The sequence below is a fragment of the Erpetoichthys calabaricus genome, chromosome 13, assembly GCF_900747795.2.
Source record: "Erpetoichthys calabaricus chromosome 13, fErpCal1.3, whole genome shotgun sequence".
Classification (NCBI taxonomy): domain Eukaryota; kingdom Metazoa; phylum Chordata; class Cladistia; order Polypteriformes; family Polypteridae; genus Erpetoichthys; species Erpetoichthys calabaricus.
The window spans coordinates 2,546,226-2,566,750 of record NC_041406.2 but is presented as its reverse complement, the minus strand read 5'-3'; the positions used below and the strand labels follow the sequence as shown (position 1 = coordinate 2,566,750).

At 41.5% G+C, this 20,525-nt stretch overlaps 2 protein-coding genes across 3 annotated transcripts in view; both read left to right on the top strand.

Annotated features, from left to right (window-relative positions):
* The first annotated feature begins 1,693 nt into the window (after positions 1-1,693).
* LOC114664072 (G2/M phase-specific E3 ubiquitin-protein ligase-like) overlaps positions 1,694-20,525 on the top strand; it is a 266,316-nt gene continuing 247,484 nt past the window's right edge. Inside the window, exons 1-2 of the mRNA XM_051935661.1 lie at positions 1,694-1,846; positions 1,970-2,120. The gene's annotated coding sequence lies outside the window, so the exon portion shown is untranslated. The remainder of the gene's footprint in view (positions 1,847-1,969; positions 2,121-20,525) is intronic.
* On the top strand, positions 2,849-10,855 carry LOC127530032 (G2/M phase-specific E3 ubiquitin-protein ligase-like). 2 transcript variants are annotated; one of them, XM_051935664.1, is made up of 5 exons: positions 2,849-3,128; positions 3,551-3,774; positions 3,951-4,151; positions 4,668-4,749; positions 10,149-10,855. In XM_051935664.1, exons 1-5 carry the CDS (start codon positions 2,864-2,866, stop codon positions 10,451-10,453), a joined length of 1,077 nt encoding a protein of 358 aa, XP_051791624.1. In that variant the 5' UTR covers positions 2,849-2,863; the 3' UTR covers positions 10,454-10,855. The 2 variants fall into 2 exon arrangements, with proteins under 2 accessions (XP_051791624.1, XP_051791623.1); XM_051935663.1 differs by having other exon boundaries at positions 4,560-4,749.

Here is a 20,525-nt window from a genome sequence, read left to right as displayed (position 1 = left end):
CCTGAAGACCAAAACTGCACCCAGATGAGGCCTCACCAGTGTGTTATAAAGCTTGAGCAGAACCTCCTGTGACTTGTACTCCACACATCAAGGCGCTATATAACCTGACACTCTGTTACCCTCCTTAATGGCTTCTGAACACTGTCTGGAAGTCGATAGCTTAGAGTCCGCTATGACTCCTAAACACTTTTAATAACGTGGACTCTCGATTTTCAGACCTCCCATTGTGGATTGAAACCTAACATTTTTACTTCCTGCTTGAAATTCTTTACATTTACTGACATTAAATTTAATCTACCACAAATCTGCCCAAGCCTGTATGCTATCCAAATCCTTCTGTGATGATATAACGGATTCCAAATTATCTGCCAATATAACTACCTTGATATCATTGCCAAACTTAACCAGTTTGTTACTTATACCGTTTTTACCTTTACTCGTGTACCACACGCCCTCGTGTAAGATGTGCACCCTAATTTTTACAAAAAATTTGCCCCGTGTACAACGCGCGTTGTGATTGTATAGAAAGCGTTTAGGGCACGTTTTCCATGAAATGCCCTTCTGTTTTTGTTGCACTCTGCGAGTGAGTGAGCGAAAGAGAGAGCTAGCGAACGAGAGAGAGAGAGAGAGAGAGAGAGAGTGAGCGAGACAGCCCAAGCAGAAGAAGTAAACATTACAGAAAAAAATTTCCTTGTGTATAATGCGCACCTGATTTTCTAATGCTAACTTTCAGGAAAAAATGTGCGCGTGGTACACGCGTAAATACGGTATTCCTATCTAAATCCATCCATTTTCCAACCCGCTGAATCCGAACACAGGGTCACAGGGGTCAGATGGAGCCAATCCCAGCCAACACAGGGCACAAGGCAGGAACCAATCTCAGGCAGGGTGCCAACCCACCGCAGTCCTATCTAAATCATTTATAAATATTAAAAATAGCATCGGCCCTATCACTGACCCCTGCTGGTCACCACTCTTAACATCGGCCAATTCTGATGAAGTTCCTCACAACCTTCTGTGTCTGAGCCAATTCTACCCCCATCCACACACCACACCCTGAACTGCCACTTCTTTTAATTTGATGCCCAACCCCTCATGTGGCACCTTTCTGAAAGTCAAGATAAATAATCTCATCTGCTCCACTCTGGTCATATCTTTTCGTTACCTCCTCATAGAATTCCAGCATGAAAATGGGCCATTCAGCCCAGTTGTGAAAGTTATTATTGTGTTTGTTCTGTTTCAGAAACCACACACATTTATCTGCAAATAAACATTTAGCTTTACAAATCCATTCCATTGAAACATCATTCAGTTTTGGTCTGCTTCATCCTCCTTACCGGGGATTACGATTTGGTGCCACATGCACACCAGTTTGACACACGCATTATTCATCATCTACTTTGCATTTTCATTTTCACGTTCTCAACATGCAAACAGCAGAAAATATTTGCATTTACCTTTATTTCCTTCGCAGATGCTTCTTTCCAAAGCGACTTACAAAAGAGGTGAACATAAGTGGGCAACATTAGGCTATAGGGCAGTTTGTTCAGCAAGTGTAGTATTTTGAGATGTGTTAGCCAAAGTTGTCCAATCTTATAACCGTATCTGAAGAATTGATTCTTTTGTTTAGGATCCACGTCGGTCTCTTCTTCCAAGAAACGTTGCGAGATTAGCAAATCTCATTTACTTCCATTTTTCTTAGCTAATACAAATCAAAGATCCAGTTACTTGTTTGTTTCTTTTCACATTCTTATTCCTAGTCATTTCATGGAAGTTTGTTTTGTTGTGTAGGAAGAACATGCAATACTGTCTGACACTGAAAGTCCACCATCTCAGAAAAGGAGAGGTAAGAGGCAAATAAAAGAATGAACGAGTGAACAGAGAGGATGGAGAGCTCATGACATTGCTGCCATTCACTTCATTGGAGCTGTGCTGTCCATTGACTGATCTGATATAAATTTTTATGCAGTGAGCCAGAGACAGAGAGAGAGAAGACATACGAGGAAAGACCAAGAAGGACATCAGGAGGCTGAATCCAGTGGCCAGTTACACCTGGAAAAAGAAAGAGCAGATGACAGGCGTGAAGGTGCCGAGAACTCTTCTCCAGTGTCTGACTTGACGTAAGTTGCAGTATGTTATGAGTTGTGGAATTCAATCCAGTTGGGTTTGAAATGGCGGACGGTGCTTTGCTTAGTTTGGTGCTGCTGCTTCACGGCTCACAAGATGGAATTTAAATCCTCTAACGCTGACATCAGAGTAAGCAGGTGCTAGAAATGGAAGTTGGACTTGTACAGAAGTAATAAAAACTTCTTATTTAACAGTCAGTTGTAGGAAATTTGACAGACAAATGCAATGGAATAGAGTGCTGCTGCTTTGAACTGTTTGATCTGGTGAAGTTCATGACAGCTCGTGTTCCACCATAGCAAATCACTATTGTGCATTTCTTGAAGGCCCACTGGTCTAGAGGAAGATGAAGATGTCGAAGAGGCCAATGGAGAAAGTGTGCTGCATTTCAGGTACTTTTTTTTCTTTACAATTGAGAGAGAAACTTTTAATTACTGTATATCAAATGAAACTTAATTAAGAATTGTATTTCATAATGCATTACATTGCAAATTGCGGCAATTACTGAAGGTCTTCTAGGATCTGGGTATTAACATTATAATAATAGCAGCACTAAAGTCTGAAACTGCTAGGAAACATAACCTTTAAAGCCGCTTGATAGTCTTTAATTGAAAATGCTGCTACTACTAATTGTTCCTATAGGAGAAAATGTATAAAAAGTAACAGTCTATTCTTAATAAATGGAGTAGATTGTAATATAGTATGTTTGATGTTTTACAGATCAAGCGACATAAGAAAAATGGAGGAACTATTACAAGCTCATAGTAAAAAGGTGATCACTCCGAGCTACAGACGAATTTTCATCAGTAAATTAGATGTTTGGACCACAGCCTTCCGATACTTTCACCAGGACAGCTTTGCAAGGCACCACGGTTTGCTTGTGGTCTCATTTGCTTGTGATCTGCACACTTTTAAAATTGAACCACCAGACTATGGAGGACCAAGGCGAGAATTTTTTCGTCGGCTTATTAAAGCAATCTTTGAAGACAGCGGAGCCTTTGAAGGTATTTTTCCTAAGCATGTAGTTTCCATTTTGTTCTCAGCCTGCTGTAAAATCTGCTCTGGCACTTTGAAAAGGTGTTTGAGAAAGTGGGGTATTCTTAGTAGAGTTTTGAAAACCAAAATCTAACCAAACATATCCAACTTCTGTTTTCAGGCTGTTTCATTTGTTATTTTGGTTGTCCTTTACGAGAACTCCATAAATGATAACTTTACCCTTATGTATAAAATAAGAATTTTCACATGACCATAATAAACTCAAAGAACTTTGGTTTACACCTCAGTGACAGATGCTTTCTGCAGTGGACAAACACTTTGTGATGTGCTTTTATGGCTTATCATGATGTGGCATTTCAGGAGCCTTTACATCAGCACAGTTCACTTTGTGGTGAAGATCATGCAGATGTTGTGTTGTACTTCTTTCCAGAGACACCCAATGGTTTTATACCAAAACTGAACACCAGTCATTTGGAAAATGGAGTTTACCGGACCATTGGGAAGATGATGTCCACCATAATGATCCAGGGGGGTGAGCCCCCAGCACATCTAGCACCTTGTGTGGTGGACTACATTTTGACTGGAGATGTCCTCCAAGTGAATGCTACACCTGATGATGTCTCAGCCTCTGAGCTTAGAGAAATGCTGAAAAAGGTATTGTTGGGATGCAGAGACTCGGATTTATTACATTGGGGCTGATTGGAGATGATTTAAATCCTGTTCCTTATTTTTGTTGGTATAAATTTAAATATTTTAAAATGTTTGAAGTGTCTCAGTCATGTAAAGCTCCAGGAGACTTTGTTTACAAAAAAACATTTTATCCTCTTTAGGTGGAAACATCGAGCACAGAAAGAGAGCTGGAAGACGCAGTAAAGCAATGCGACTCTTGGCGGTTTGAGGTGGAAGGTCTTCCAAACCCAGTTAATATGAATACTAAAGATACGTTTGTGAAGAAGGCAGCCCTCTTTCATGTAATCTTAAAAAGCCAAGCTTGTCTTGATCAGTTAATCGATGGACTGTCGTACTACGAGGTAACTCGATTCTAATGGTGGCATGTTTGTGGTGGGATGTTTCTGTGTAAGTTGATGGACATTTCATGTCCCTTTTGTTTAAATTCTTGAGACTTGTTAACGTTAAGACATCGGCTACAAAAAACACACTGAAGCAGATTTTCAAGTTTGATTTGTCATTTCTTTGTCATGTTTTGCACTTGTATGCGTATGTTGTCTTGTACTTTATTGATGCACATGTTGTCTGGTCCCATTTATTTGGATAGTTTAGAAATCAATGGAATGAAAAAGTACAATCTAGTAATAAACACAAGTAAAGGACATATTCCTGAAGCTTTGAAAAGAACAACCTCAGTCACTTTGGATTGTTGCAACTATTTTAAGATTTGTGAATATCATTTAAGACAAATATTTTCATTTTGTCTTCAGGTACTTCCACTTTTCAGAGAAAATCCTCTCATGTGTGTTTTTCTTGTCTTTCCAAAAATTAAGCAAGAAATTACTGCAAATTATCTATTCACTGCTTTTACTCCAAAGTTTTCTGATGTTTGTAGTTACACAAAAATGCTTCAGACGTTTATGTGGTCAATGTTTTACGACTTTCTTCAGTCTGTACAAGGTGAGTGTTAAAGTATTCAGGTAATCCGTTGGCTTCAGTGTAAAAAATCAGAAGAAAGAAAAAACACCTGCTGTTACCAATGTTCTTAAAGGGATAGACGTAAGTGCTTGTATCGTTGTGTGCTGTGCTTTAGCTGTCAGTATGAATACATTTTTTCAATGTGCAGGACTATTTTCTGTGGAATTGATTGATGTGCTAACATAAAGTCCCAGTGATGCTGGACTCAAACTCTGTGACTGACATCCAAAAAACAATTCACTCAAAACAAGAACTTGAGGAGAAGCCGTGTTCTTTATACAGACAGCCACCTTCTATTCATTTGTCTCGTCCGAGAATTTGGATAAAGTTTAGACTTTCGCAAATGCAGGAGTCGTGTTCACCACAGCACTGCAAATGTTTGGTTTTGAACTGCACACCTTACCACCTTAAAGACAGTTAGTTAGTAAATGTATTTTTAGACCATTTTCTTGGTTCTAGAAGATGAGTTACAGTGGGTTGTTCTTGTCTGCATCACAAAAGCAACCTTTCCTGCTCCTTAGCACAATATAAAGTACTAGCCAACCCGCGGCGTACCGTACGCCGCATAATTATGTATTGATGGGTGACCACTTCCTGAACGACACAGTTGTCAGTACTTGTAGTCACAGTTGAGAAACACTTTTTTAATGTCTTTTAAGCACAGGGTAAAAAATGAACATGTGAAACATCCGTAATGTAATAAGCCACCAAGAAAAGTAACATTGCAACAATGCTATCTACAGAAGTGAAAACAAATTCGAGCCCAGTGTGTTCTTTAACTGCCTTGTTGCGCTGTAGTAGTGTTGCTGCTTTGCGGTAAGGAGACTCTGGAAGATTGTGGGTTCGCTTCCTGGTTCATCCCTGTGTGGATAGCACTTTGAATACTGAGAACACCGCTATATCAATGTAACGAAGTATTATTATTCCTATGTGTCCAGCGCACGCACCTGTATGTGTGTGTGTGTGTGTGTGTGTGTGTGTCACACTCTCTCGCTTGCTCGCTGCACTTGGTCCTGCAGGCAAACGCCGCAAAAATAATATATTAATGGCTGAACACTTCCGGAAAGACACAGTTGTCTAAAAGGAGGGAAAAAAATGAACATTTGCAAAATCCGTAACGCTGCTTTCAGTAAGTACACTGCACACGCGTTTAATTTGTCGGCCACTTTTTGCCAGCTGTCTTTTCTGGTTTGGGCTGCTTTTACAGTATTACCGCTTGTGCATATTATATCTTGAAATCCTTCGAGTAACTAATTAACTAACTAACACCCACCCACACACACACACACACAGCTTGTGTAGAAGGTCAGCTGCTGAGAGAGCGTCTCAACTGTTGCAGGGCCTGCATCGGTGAAGCAGGTGAGACGCTAATGAAACAGATGCACAGGGCTTATTGGTTTTTAAAGACTGCTTCCTTCATCGAGTTTTAAGAGGGAAACATATAATTGTCCGTGACTTACAATTGGAGGACCGCCGTCGCACACTCATTCAGCGATTCAGTTCCGCAACAGACATGCCTCTTCTTACATGGTCCTGCCGCGTCCACCCTCGTTCTCAAAGCATACACACCGCCTGGTCATGTGCCCGCTTGCAAGAGCAACTCACGGAGACCTGCCCACCAACTCTAAGACCATGGCGTGTAAAACAGTTTGCGATGGTGGTGCGTGTGTCACATCTTTTTGAAAGTTTGGCCATGTGCCTTATTAATTGTCATCGCAAAGGCAAATCTAACAGGAAATTGTCTTCATGTAAAAGTAAAAGGCAAATTATCTGTGACAAACAAACTGTTTTACACGCTGCATACCGCCGCATAATCACGCCATTTTTGTAATGTTATTTAAGCAGAGGGAAAAAAAATTAACATTTGCAAAATCCGTAATGCTGCTTTCAGTAAGTAAATGCACACGCGTTTGTCACTAATTAACTAACTAACACCCACCCACCCAGCTTGTGTGAAAAAAATGCGCTCGTTCTTTCATCATTTTGTTGCAGCCTATCAAAGACTTGCTGATCGTGTTTTCTAGACTCAATATACTGTTGCAGGGCCTGCATTGGTGAAGCAGGTGAGACGCTAATGAAAAAGAAGCACGGGGCTCATTGGTTTTTAAAGACTGCTTCCTTCATTGTGTTTTAACCTCAGTTTTAAAGGATTGTTTTAAGGATCCCATTGGATACCCCTTGCAAAATGTTTTACACGCTGCCTACAGCCATTCACATCCGTGAGAAACAGTCAACGTGGCTCAGAGATGCATGTGGCCTCTAGCCCAGACGAACATAAATGACGGCGTTTTTTCCCAGTTGTCGCGTCCGAGTTGGTGGGTGTGGCTCTGCGAGTTGTCGTCGTATCCAATGGTCTTAGAGTTGGTGGGCGTGACTCCTTCCTGCGTGCGCCATGGGCGGCTTACTTGTCGGCAGCTTAGTGGATTATATATATAGACTAGCAAAATACCCGCGCTTAATAATGTAATAGTGTTGTCATTGTTATAACTGTTGCTGTCTTTTATATATATATATATATATATATATATATATATATATATATATATAATATACACACACATAAACATTTATATACATATACATATATATACATACCTACATATACACATCTACATATATATACACACATACATAAACACACACATAAGACTTACTGACTGAAACGGGCTTTCATTGTCAATCATGTTACGTTATTTTTAAAATGTTTCCTTTTTTTTTCATAACCTCTTTAACACAGTACTTCTCCGCTGCGAAGCGCGGGTATTTTGCTAGTATATATATATATATATATATATATATACATATACACACATACATGCAGTTTTAATAACACAGAAATCAATATAAACATTAACATCATTATCATATGAGAATATGAAGTAATATATAAGAAGCACATTTCATATAAATATAAATTATTAAACAGTAAAATCTTCTTCTGTAATTTGCTACCGTGGCAATTTGTGTGTCTGTCCAGGATTTTAAATGACCTGTAGCTCGCAAACCGTTTCACCTATACACTTGAAATGTGGTACACATATAGTACGTCACATCTACTATCCGCTTTATGGGTGATATATACATATACACATCCACATATCAACATATATATATACACATATATACACACACACACGCTTTATGGGTGATGATTGTTTTACTCTTTTTATGTTTATTTTATTTTATTGTAGAATCAACTCCTATCTGCGCACAGCAGGGCAACCGTGGGCGGATGCGTATGGTGTATTCACTCCATGTTATCGTGCATTGCGCTGTCACTGGTATTTTGATAAAAGAATTTGAACAACATATAAGAAGCGTATAAATTATTAAACAGTAAAACATTAACATTTAAGAAGTAAAGTTACATTAAGTACTACTGCAGTGCCTTCGGGTATACCTCATTTTTTGTTTGCCCATTACATGCTTAAATGTATACATTTTTTGGTGCACCTACCCGAGAACACGCGACATATAACCGAGCGTGGGAGAAGCATGGATTTTAAACACGCGTTGAGTTCATCTGCTGGTCTCCCTCGTGGAATAACTGGTAATGTTTGACTAAAATGTACAGCGAGTAAAACGACATTACCTCCTATTTTTTTTTTTACGATCTCTGAGATCTTGCTTTTTTCGGTTCAAGGCTTCATAAGCTCTTTTATGTTGTATGGTGTACTTATCCCAAACCATCATCTTTGAATGTTGCAAGACTTTCGCCTTGTATGTAGATCGGGGTAATTACATTCATTGCATTCCTAGTCTGAATCACAATGTGATTGTATGGGTGGTTACCTGGCACTGTAGGGTTGCCACCCGTCCTTTAAAATACGGAATCGTGCCGTGTTTGAGAATGAAATTGCGCGTCCCGTTTTGAATCAATACTGGACGGGATTTATCCCGTATTCTTTTTATCATTTTTTTTTTAAAGCAGCGTCTCATGCAAATCATCCCACACGCATTTTATGAAGATGCCTCCTTTCCTACTTTTGATTGGGTAATACTTGATGTCATCGTTAGTTTGATTGGTGTTTTTAACTGTCCAGTGAGGAGGGCGTGTCTTTTAAGTACAGTCTGCAAAGTGTTGGCACTGAGATATGGCGTCAGCGCCATAGTTGAAGCCCCTAACGTTGCGGTCAGCAAGTCGGCTAACATCCGCCATGTGCCGTCTTTCAGTTGCGAGAAGCAGATCATAGAATGGTTGAAACTGTTGCCCCTAACGTTGCGCCACGGCGTGTGGTTCGTTTATACCTCGTGTCTTCTCATTAAACTTTTATCTCGCGAATATGTTATTGCAATCCGCAGCGGGAGCGTTTCTATAAACTTAATTAAAAGTTACGTTTTACACCGTGCTTTGTTTCCCTTATGAACATGCTTGTATGCTTAACTCGCTCCGTTCTCAATTGTTTAATTAATTTTTTGCTCTTCGATGTTTGCGGCTGTTTCTCCATTTCCCCCTACTTCGTTCTTTTATCTCGCGAATATGTTATTGCAATCCTTAACGGGAGCGTTTCAATAAACTGATTGAAAATAGTTTTGCATTTACCTTTTTAGTAAAAGGCGAGCTTTTAAGCCTGAGAAATCACCCCGTAAATGCACACGTTTAATTGCACATGTGTGAATATGTATGGTTACACAGTATTAAAAGACAGTGAACAACGTCAGTTACCTTTGTTCCCGCGTTTGATAAAAGGTGAGCTTTTAAGCCTGAGAAATCACCCCGTAAATGCACACGTTTAATTGCACATGTGTTAATATGTATGCTTACACAGTATTAAAAGACAGTCAAAAATTAACGTCATTTACCTTCGTTCCCGCGTGTGACTCGTGCTGTAAATCTCTTCCTTGTTTTTAGTTCACGTGATTACGTAGGAGGCGTGATGACGCGATACGTGACTCCGCCTCCTCCATTACAGTGTATGGACAAAAAATATGTTCCAGTTATGACCATTACGCTTTGAATTTCGAAATGAAACCTGCCTAACTTTTGTAAGTAAGCTGTAAGGAATGAGCCTGCCAAATTTCAGCCTTCCACCTACACGGGAAGTTGGAGAATTAGTGATGAGTGAGTCAGTCAGTGAGTGAGTCAGTCAGTGAGGGCTTTGCCTTTTATTATTATAGATATACATTAAAACACTGAACATTCATCAATGTATCAAAGTGACTAACATGATTATTATCTTAAGTAAAATAAATAAATTCTTTAAATAAATGGAATATTTATTTTTAATGGCAAGTTGGTAATGCAGGTGTGGTAATTTAGCTCTAATTAAGAGCAAAATTATTATTTGGTTTGTTTAGGATAATCATTAAATGAATTTAAATAGACTAAATTTTAGGGTATCTTCACATGCTTTAACAAGTTTTTTTGGTTTGTTTTTAAGGTAAACAACTTGAAGAAAAATTTAGTAGAAGGAGACTGACCGAAGCAGAGAAGACATTTCTGGAAACATTGAGCCTTGTCCACGTTGTTCAATTTACCACAGGGGCCAGCACAGTTCCCGCTGCTGGGTTCAATCCACATCCTCAAATGATATTTCTTGATTGTGAACCAACAGGTCATCCAAAAGCAAACACCAGCAGAAATGAGCTTCAGATTCCTGTCGATGAGGATCTCCTGGATCCAGATTCTGACGAGTTTGATTATTTCTTTTTTGAAGCTTTGATGAATAGTCCTGTGTGCAGATAAGTATGACACTGCTTATGAGGATGGAATAAAGAAACACATGGGTTGATTTAACCATCAAACAAAATTAAAGTTGTGCATTTGACTTCGTAACACTTGACTGTTTTTGTGTATTTGATTTCATGTTATTCTTGTAAAAGTTCAAGTGCAATTGTATTTTTTTTTGCTAATGCATGTAATACAACCATATAAAAAGTGTAACTTTGGTCAAAGTTTTCCCTTGTAAGTCCTAATTAATTGTTAGTAATTTTGTTACACACAAACTCCTGAACTCTTGTGGCCATGTTTTTCATCATTATGACCGTTTCCAAGAGGAGCTGAGATAGTTCATATAAATCCCACCTGTTCATTGAGCAAAATAAACGATTGTCCTGTTTAAGGCTTGGCACGAACTGCTCTGTTCTTTCTTCTTCAAAGGCTGCTTCTGGACAGATGTTGATCAAGCGTAAAAAGCTGCAGGGTTGTTCTGCTGCTTCTGAAGGAAATTAGTGATTGTTAAAATATGATTCTAAATGCAATCTAATGTCTGATTAATTCTTCAAATGTAAACATATATGGAGTGCATAGGTTGTTGTCTTACACCCCCCAAAACACGAGGCCGAGTCTCAGTACTTTAGCAAAACCAGCTTTATTCAACTAGAAACAGGAACAGCACATTTATTTATTGTAGTGGGATCTACTCCTCTACTATACAGAGACACAGCAAACGGGCAGCGTCAGGGCCAGGTCAGTGGCCAAGTTATACTGTTCTCTGCATTCATAATGTTCCCTGTATCACCCATCAGCGACAGGCGTTCATACCGTGACGGCAATTGGCTTGTAGTTGCTTCTGCCGTGCTATGCTGCTGCACTGCAAACCTGCGGTTGCCTCGATGACAGTGAAGCTGCCTTCCACAGATATGGCAATCAAGCTTTGGTGTGTTGTCCCGTTTGTGGTGGGGTACAGGTCCCTCCTTGGGGTCCAACAAGAATACAAGAGACCTCACAATACAGGGAAAATATAACAGTCTTGTTTTCTAAATCGAACACTTGCATTGACTCCCAAGTCATAAAATGCAGCTGCAAAAACGCAAGTACATCTTTCGTTTAAGTCTCGATTAAACCTTTCAATTCATTGATTATGTACTGAGCTTCCATTCAGCACTGACCTGTCTCCTCTATTTAACCTGCAGATTTGGACATCCTCACCTCCATGGTCAGTTTGTATTACTAAACAAATCTTTAACAACATTTTAGAAGCATCAACATTCTGCTCTATCCATCTACTGATCCATGAACTACTGGTTTACATCTAATATGTTTATGGTTACCATCTATATGCCATATGAAACTGGGCCATGGAATGGAGCAAATGTGTACAGATGTTCAGCCCTTTTTATTGACCACCTTAGCCGATTTCCCTGAACCACAACATTTCTTGCACACAGCTGTCCATTGAGCATCACTTGTCCTACTTGTGGATGTTCTGTGTTGTTGCTGTACAATCCAGTTCTTCATAACTAAGGAGTGTAAACTGTGTAGTTTATGTTGTACTCCCTCATCCTCTTGTACAGTGTTGGTCTTGAAATGATCAAAATGGATGCCACTTCAGTCATGGTGGTCTAATCATTTATACATGCAGATCCAGGCCAAAGAGAAGAGAAGTTCTACTGTGTGGAATGCTGATGACTGTAAGTCTGTCCGGTTCAGCAGAGTGCAGGAGGTACCTTCTTGCAGACAGCGTTTGTCTTCTAGATGGTCTCTGGCCATTATAAATACTGACGCATGCTGCATGTTCAAGAAGCTATTTGTGGCAGTTGTCAGGTATGGGTAGCTACCATCTGAGCTATTTGAATATGCTAAATATGGACTGTGTTCATTCCTTAGACTATCTGTGAGTGGTGCTCCTGCCTGAAAGAACTGTCCTTGCTTCAGCTGAATGTACGTGGACATTATAAATCCCAATTATTAAATGGTTCTTTTTCAATTCTGGTCACAATTGCAACTGAGAGAAGACTTGGCGATGAGAATGAGAAGAGGTTAAAGTTGTAGAAAGGATCTCATGATGACTGCACATTGCTGTTTTATCCCACAATCATATTGTAACTTTGAATTAATGGCCTATGCCATGATACACAGCACTTTACACACATTTGTCTGGCGTGTTCTGACTCTTCTTTACATCCATTTTCCCCACATACAGTGTCTCACAAGTGTGGACTAATATCGACTTGCCTTCATTATCTTTCCTCTAAATGAGTCACAATCATTCCCAGTTTTATATGTTTAAAAAGGAACCTGCAGCTCTGACTTCAACATGAACTCTGTTCTCAGTCTTTATTAACTCAAAAGTTCAGTTGGAGTGAGAGACAAATGCTGTTAATTAATGAGATCTTTCTTAAACGTAACATGTGGTGAATCTCTGGTGAAAAGCGGGACTTGTGTTGTCTGTGGAAGGACGTTTTCAGCCACTTCTCAAACCACAACAGAGAAAGTGAAAGTGTTAATGTAGACATTCGCTCCTTTAAGTCCCTGGAGGTTTCAAGTTCTGATTCCTCCATACCCACAAGCTCTATATGACACATGTTGTGAGAGATCTGCGATCAGATCTGGAGGACACCCACAAAGATGTGACTATGGATTATAGATGACAATTTTGCCACAGACGTCATTCCAGAGTTCCACTCTCCCGTACTGACCTCAGAGGCCTGGTGGTCTACTCCTTGCTCTTCTGTGTAGTCGGCTCACCCTGAGGCAGACTGCAGCTTCTGTAGCTTGAGCAAGAGAAGTGCTAGTTATATCTTTGTTTGATTTGGCAGTAACATTTCTATTGTTGCTCGTGTGGACGATGGCGCAGACAAGACAGCAGGTGTGGTTATATAGCAGCTTTATTTTTCAGCATCACAGTGAGAAGAGATTCAGAAAGCAGGCAATCAATATTACATGACAGCGTCAGGGCTCTTCTGAATCCCGTCTGTTGGGTGGGGCAAAGTTTTTATACCCCTAGAATGCGTGATTTAATATCATTATGAAATGCAACAGTCGACACTTTTATTTTACACAATCCTTGAGCCAAGTATTATCTCAGACCCCAGAGTTCCTTCTTCTATCTTCACCACAAGTTCAACCCCCTTGTGCGACGTGATTTCTTGGCCCCTTTGTTATGGCGTTCAGATGTAAAATAAAGGAAAACGTGATAAAGCAGACTCATGTGTGGAATGCTTAGACCTTGAGTCCTTTAGACAAATATTTTTCTGTTTGCTCATCAAAGCATGCTTTTACATAATGTATGGTTTCATAAAGCTTACTTCTCAGACATGAATTAGTGCAAGGGAACGAAGAGAACATTCATCTTCCACACTCGCCATTTGGTGTTACCGCGAGAGTGGCTCAAGAATAAGACCCGCATTACCTGTGTTCACGGGTTCGTATATCTGGACGGCGTAGTGAAAAGGTTGACGGTGATGGTGATGCATAATCCTCCATTCCCTGTGATACTAGGCAGAGATTGGTCTGACAATAACACAGTTGCTTCTTCCCCCCGATTGCTAGGTCTAGTCACGGACGCTGAATCAGCACCCTCAGCTTCCTCCATGCCGTGTATACAGCCAGCTGGGGAGCGGAGCTCGGCCTCTGGTGATGACGAGGAAACACCCGGGACGTCGCAGCCAGACACGTCATCAGCAAGCGCTGAGTCGACTCGGGACGAAACCCTGCCCCTTGAGGTCAAATCCGATCCTCTCACATGCCTGCAGTTTCAATTCAGGCAGACCCTCGCTTCATTTAAAAAGGAGCAGTGGAACGACAACTCCCTTAATTTTGCAAAGAATGCAGTCATTCTGATAGACGGCCAACGCACCTCACATCCAATGCCACAGGGTCCTCAATTTGTGTTAAATAATGACCTGTTGTACTGGGTGGCAGAACATGAGGGAAAGATGAGGTCACTGTTGTTAGTACCACGGACTTACAGGCGACAAGTCTGTGAACTAGCACATACCCATCTCCTGTGAGCCCATTTAGGCCCTGAAAAAACACTTGAGCAAATTAAGCTCAGATTCTTTTGGCCTGGGATTAACAAGGAGGTCCGCCACTTTTGCACATCCTGTCCAGAGTGTCAATTGAGGCAGATTCCTAGGAGGGACCACACTCCTCTAGTGCCCTTACCCTTAATAGATATCCCTATCGAGTGTATTGGGGTCAGCCTGGTGGAACCCCTAGAACCCTCAGCCAGAGGTCATAAGTATATAATGGTCCTGGTAGATTATGCTACCCAGTTTCCAGATGCTGTTCTGCTGCGCTCAGCTACTTCAAAAGCTATCACACGAGAATTAGTAGGGGTCTTTGCGCAAGACGGCATCCCTAAAGAAATCCTGATGGATTAAGGGACACCTTTCACCTCGCAGACGTTCAGGGAGACTGCCAAGCTACTTCAAATAAAGCATTTAAAGACCTCGGTATATCATCCTCAAACTGACAGTCTTGTAGAGAGGTTCAATCCAACTCTCAAGCAGATGTTGCGTAAGGGGCATATTAGACGTTTTAAAAAGAAGGCTGGGAGGAAGAGGCCCTCCCTTCAACAAATATATTGGAATATATCACGCAGTTACGCGATAGATTTCAGAAGATTAGACCCATATTGAAAACGCACATGGAAAAGGTGCAAGCAGCCCAAGTCCGATGCTATAACCATGGTACGTCTCTTCGGGAGTTCCTCCTGGGAGATCGAGTCATGGTTTTAGTTCCTACCTCACATTCCAAATTACTGGCTCATTGGCTGGGCCCCTATGAAATTAAGGAGAGGAAGGGGCTGGTTGATTATTTGGTGAAACAACCAAATCGTCGACCCAGCAAGCGGATTTATATCAATTTGCTGAAACCGTGGAAGGACAGGGATTCTGAGCCCTCCTCCGGACAGTTCCGCTCTCTCTTTGCTCATCAATTATAACTTAATTTCGGAGATAATTTGACTCGCCAACAATGACAGGAGCTCGAAGCAGTTATCCTGTCTGTTCCTGAGGTAGTCAGTGAAAATCTGACGAAACCTGGGGTTATAGTCCGAGAATGCCCGTACAGAATTCCCGAGGCAAAAAAGGCTGAAGTGGAGCTGGAGATCAGACGAATGCTGGAACTAGGTGAGATTGAGGAAAGTTATAGTCCCTGGTCCAGTCCTGTCGTTATGGTCAGTAAGCCCGATGGAAGTTGAAGGTTCTGCAATGACTTCCGTCAGCTTAACCAAGTCTCCCATTTCGATGCCTATCTGATGCCGCGAGTGGACGACCTCCTCGAGTGGCTAGGAAACGCCAAATTCTTGACTACTTTAGATATGACTAAGGGGAACTGGCAGGTTCCCTTAATGGACTCCGCTAAGGAAAAGACAGTGTTTAGCACCCCTAGCGGGCACTGGCAGCATTGTGTTCTCCCATTTGGATTATATGGAGCACCTGCGACCTTCCAACATCTGGTGGACAAAGTGCTCTGTCCTCATAATTCATATAGTGCTGCCTACTTGGATGACATTGTCATCTATTCCAACGCCTGGGAGGAACACATGCACCAGGTTGGAGCTGTATTGCGGTCACTGGCAAAAGCTGGGCTTTGTATTAGCCCGAAAAAATGTTACTTTGGGTTGGTAGAAGCCAAATATTTAGGCTACCTAGTGGACCGGGGTATGGTGAAAACACAGTATTCTAAAATACCGTTTTTACTCGTGTACCACGTGCCCTCGTGTAAGACGTGCACCCTAATTTCTACAAAGAAAATCACAAAAATCGTTTTGCCCCATGTACGACGCACGTTGTGATTGTATAGGAAGCATTTAGGGCACGTTTTCCGTGAAATGCCCTTCTATTTTTGTTGCATGACGAAAGTTTTTCTTTCTTCCATCGCCAATCTCGAACACATGACTCTGGAACACCGTACTTGCGACCTGCTGTCCGATTTCCTATCTTCTCTGTTTTCCAAAATCACTTTTAGTTTCTCTCCCGCCATGAAGGAGCGTAAACGCTTGCTACTTTCCATGCTGAATGACGATGCCAAACTGATTAAAAAACAAGAGCGAGAGAGAGAGCCTCCCAGCTAGTTTGGTATCCTCATCAAACGTAACTAGCTTCTCGACTTCTCTGTTCCTGTCCAGATCATTTATGGGCATTAAAAAGAGCAGCGACCCCAACACTGACCCCTCATGGACACAACTTTCTACTACACCTCATTCTGACAAGGCTAGTCTCCACAAAACCCATCAGTTTCCTGTGTGTGACCCAACTTTGTAGACATCTGCACATCTTGAGGTCCCCTGTGTTTCAGTTTGATCACAGACTGTTCACGTGGGACCTTCTCAAAAGCCTTCTGAACACCCAGATCAATAACCTCATGTGTACCCTCTCTGATTGTCTATTTTGGTGTCTTCCTAATAAAATGTCAACATATTAATGAATCTCAAGCTGCCCATCTGAACCCGAGTGGACTGCTCACTAACACACCTGTTCTTGACATGTGCTGCCCAGTATGTTGGACTTTTCTCACTTCTTCACACTCTTTGCTCTTTCACTCTCTGTAGACTTTAGTTTGCCATTACTGTTTGTAAGACGCTCCACCTGCCGCTCTTCTGCGACTTCATCACTGAAAGAAGCTCTTTGGCTCTTCTTTCGTCTTCTCCCTCAATATTTCTCTTTAATTGCCTGCTTTTTGTTCTTCTAATGTCCTTCTGAACTGTTGATCTCCTGTTCCGAGTTCTATGGGTCACTTGCTGGAATTCTTCGTCTTCTGCGTTTTTGGACCCTCTGTTTTCAGCTCCTTCTCTGTCCACCATAAAGTTACCTGACTGATTCTTACTTCTTCTACATTCCTGCATGATATTTCAAACACTTTTAAACCTGCTTCACTGGTCCTCAGCTGTCTTCACACTTAAAAGCTCATCCTAGTTCATCCTTTGGAGACTTCGCCCTGTCTGATCACAATGCACCCTAATCAAATGAAACTCGTCACCCCTGTTTTAGTTGACTCCCCTGTGCTTCCAAATCCATCCAGCCATCCATTTTCCAACCCGCTGAATCCGAACACAAGGTCACAGGGGTCTTCTGGAGCCAATCCCAGCAAACACAGGGCACAAGGCAGGAACCAATCCCAGGCAGGGTGCCAACCCACCGCAGGACACACACAAACACACCCACACACCAAGCACACATTTGAGCCAATTTAGAATCGCCAATCCACCTAACCTGCATGTCTTTGGACTGTGGGAGGAAACCGGAGTGCCCGGAGGAAACCCATGCAGACACGGGGAGAACATGCAAACTCCACGCAGGGAGGACCTGGAAAGCGAACCCGGGTCTCCTAACTGCGAGGCAGCAGCGCTACCACTGCACCGCCGTGCCACCCCGCCTCCAAATCATTTGACACAAATTAGGATGAGGAAGCTCTCACTGAACAGTAGCCTACGACGCGGCCTGATGTCTGGAATGGTGGCAGCAGCAGCAGCCCCTGTGAAGGATGAAAGCCTCCAAACAGTGGAACTCTTATAACATTTATGCTTGGACAAAAAGTGGCAGAGATGCAGAATGTTCAGGACCTCAAGGCACACCATGACTAAAGTCTTTAAAGGCACTCGGCACTTTCTGATCTGCTCATTCTGCTTGTGCTCACCAGCTGAACTCTTCAAGTCTGACTGCTCAGCCCAGCCACCTGAGAGGAACTGAAGACTTGCCATTGTGAAGGCCAGGAAATCAACTGTAAGTGTCCAGCACCACTGAACCCAGTGTGCCAATAACATGTGCCAGTGGGTATGCTGGGTATGGAGGGGGTGGCACTTAACATTATGTAATATGTGCTTCGGCTGCTGCATGATCTTTAGTGAGACGACATTTGAATGGCACTGTTCTGATAGAGAGTGAATGAAGCTGATCTTACAAAGTTTCGTCTTTTTGACAGTCGCAATTCTTCTCTTTCCTGGTTCAGGTAGTGAAGCTCCAGTTTTCAGTCTGCTGAACCTCGGAGTTTTTAAAAGGTGACTTGGTGTTCCTCATGATTTGCTAATCCTTAGGAGTTTGTCTGCCTATATCATATCACAGGCTGTGCTTCTGGGCTCACATGACAGTGTGTGTGTGTGTGTGTGTGTGTGTGTGTGTGTGTGTGTCACACAAGTGCAGGGCCCACCTTCATTTGCTTGTCTCTGTCTCTCCATTTTCTCTTTGCTCTTGTTGGTGTTTTCTTGGCCTTCCTTTTCTCTGTTTCTCTCGCTCCCTTCTCTTTATCTGCTCCTATTTCACTTTCTCCTGTTATTAAGGGTCAGCATTGTGTGGATAATCAGTAGTCCTTTAAGTGAGAGACCAGTGAGCCCAAAAGACATGATGGAAACAGGAAAAGTGATCAAGTAAATGAAAAATAAGGGGAAATATCTGAGATGCGAATATCCGGTGCCTTTAAACCAACCTGAGGGGGCTCAAAAAGATGGCTGCTCTGCTTTGTAGGTGTGTGGCCTCCAAATACGGAGAAGACCTGGCTGGGAATGTCGGGTTTGCTGTGATGGCCCCCTCCAGGTTCAGGGGTGTGTGGCGTGGGCCCCCAACACTTCCAAATGGCTATCCTTCATTTTGAATCAGCTTTAGCTAATATCTTTATATAGAGAGAGTTGATATAAATGTGTGTCAATTTTCTAAACCCACTTTATCCACATACAATGTAAATACTACTCTGTTGTTTCCAATGACACTAAATTGCTATTTCACATGTAAAAAATGTGCAAATTCCATTGTAGACAAGTGCATCAGTTAAATGGAGTTAACATCAAAACCTGCTATCTCAAGACTGTGCTTTGAAGTTGTCTGAAGACCTTCTGTAATACACGTGATGGCCACACATCCAGTCTATCACTGTTGCTGTTCTTTAAGTTGAAATCATTTCCATCATACTGCTCATTACATGTTTGTAAATGCTGCATTATTTGGAGCCCAAGCCAGGGCACATCATATCGTGTTCTAGCAGGTGATGGCTCCGGCTGTTCCAGCTTCCTAACCCTTCTCACTGTTTGGGTGACTTCACGGTTTGGGTGACATATGAGATCCCATCTCCTGCCATCTTCATATTCTGCCATGTCGTACTCTGAGAACATTCAGGAAGTCTGGGGGCTCTGAATTTGCGAGGTGTTCTCCGCTGGTCTGTCTGTGACGCTCAATTTATCAGTTGTTGAAACTGTAGACACTCCATTGCATACATTTTACCTGGCTGTCCATTTAACTCGCTTCTCCAGCAGGTTATCAGCAGTTGAGCTCACCTCCATACTGGGCCTGAGGGCTTCAGTTCCAAAGTCATAAGATGACAACTTCTTGTGCCTGCATTTGTAGTCAATAGGCAGAAATGTAAAGAGTTGTTTGACATGAACATTTACCAGATTTAAACAATTTAAAGGAGTTCTTAGCTTTCATGGTTAAATGTAGGAAGAAAGTTTTTTTTAACAAAATTGTGACATTGGGGCCTACCACCTCTCATGAAGTCATCCATCCATAATCCAACCCGCTATACAATCCTAATTTATTTTTACATTTTTACTGGAATTATCTGTGGTCTTTTATTTTGAAGTTCAGGTTTTATTTTACTGTAACTCTGACTTCCTCTTGTCATTTGGTTTGGATTTTATGGTGCTTATGCAGTACATAACAACTTGTGAATGTGTTTGCTTCTGCAGATACTGTACTGGGAAATAAAAATAAAAATGAATCGAGCTAAAGGCAGTCAAGGTAGGTCTCCAAAGTTAATCCACAGCTGTTGTGATGTGAGATTTTGCATAGAAGTTGATAAATATTTTGTATGTCTTCATTTGTAACTTAGGCAAAGCAATGTCATATTAGTGTTATATTATTGATAATAACAACAATAGTTTGATGGTTTAAGAACTCCTCGAACCCCAGGAGTGAGTCTCTTTGAATTTTACGACAGGATTTGGGAGATGTGCCATAAACCAGATAGATAGATAGATAGATAGATAGATAGATAGATAGATAGATAGATAGATAGATAGATAGATAGATAGATAGATAGAGTGCATCCAGAAAGTATTCCCAGCGCTTCATCACTTTTTCCACATTTTGTTATGTCACAG

Coding starts and splice junctions, on each gene's coding strand:
- LOC127530032 (XM_051935663.1), top strand. CDS start 2,864: ATGGAGGAACTATTACAAGCTCATAGTAAAAAGGTGATCACTCCGAGC. Junction 3,129..3,550: donor AGACAGCGGAGCCTTTGAAG/GTATTTTTCCTA, acceptor ACTTCTTTCCAG/AGACACCCAATGGTTTTATA. Junction 3,775..3,950: donor TTAGAGAAATGCTGAAAAAG/GTATTGTTGGGA, acceptor TATCCTCTTTAG/GTGGAAACATCGAGCACAGA.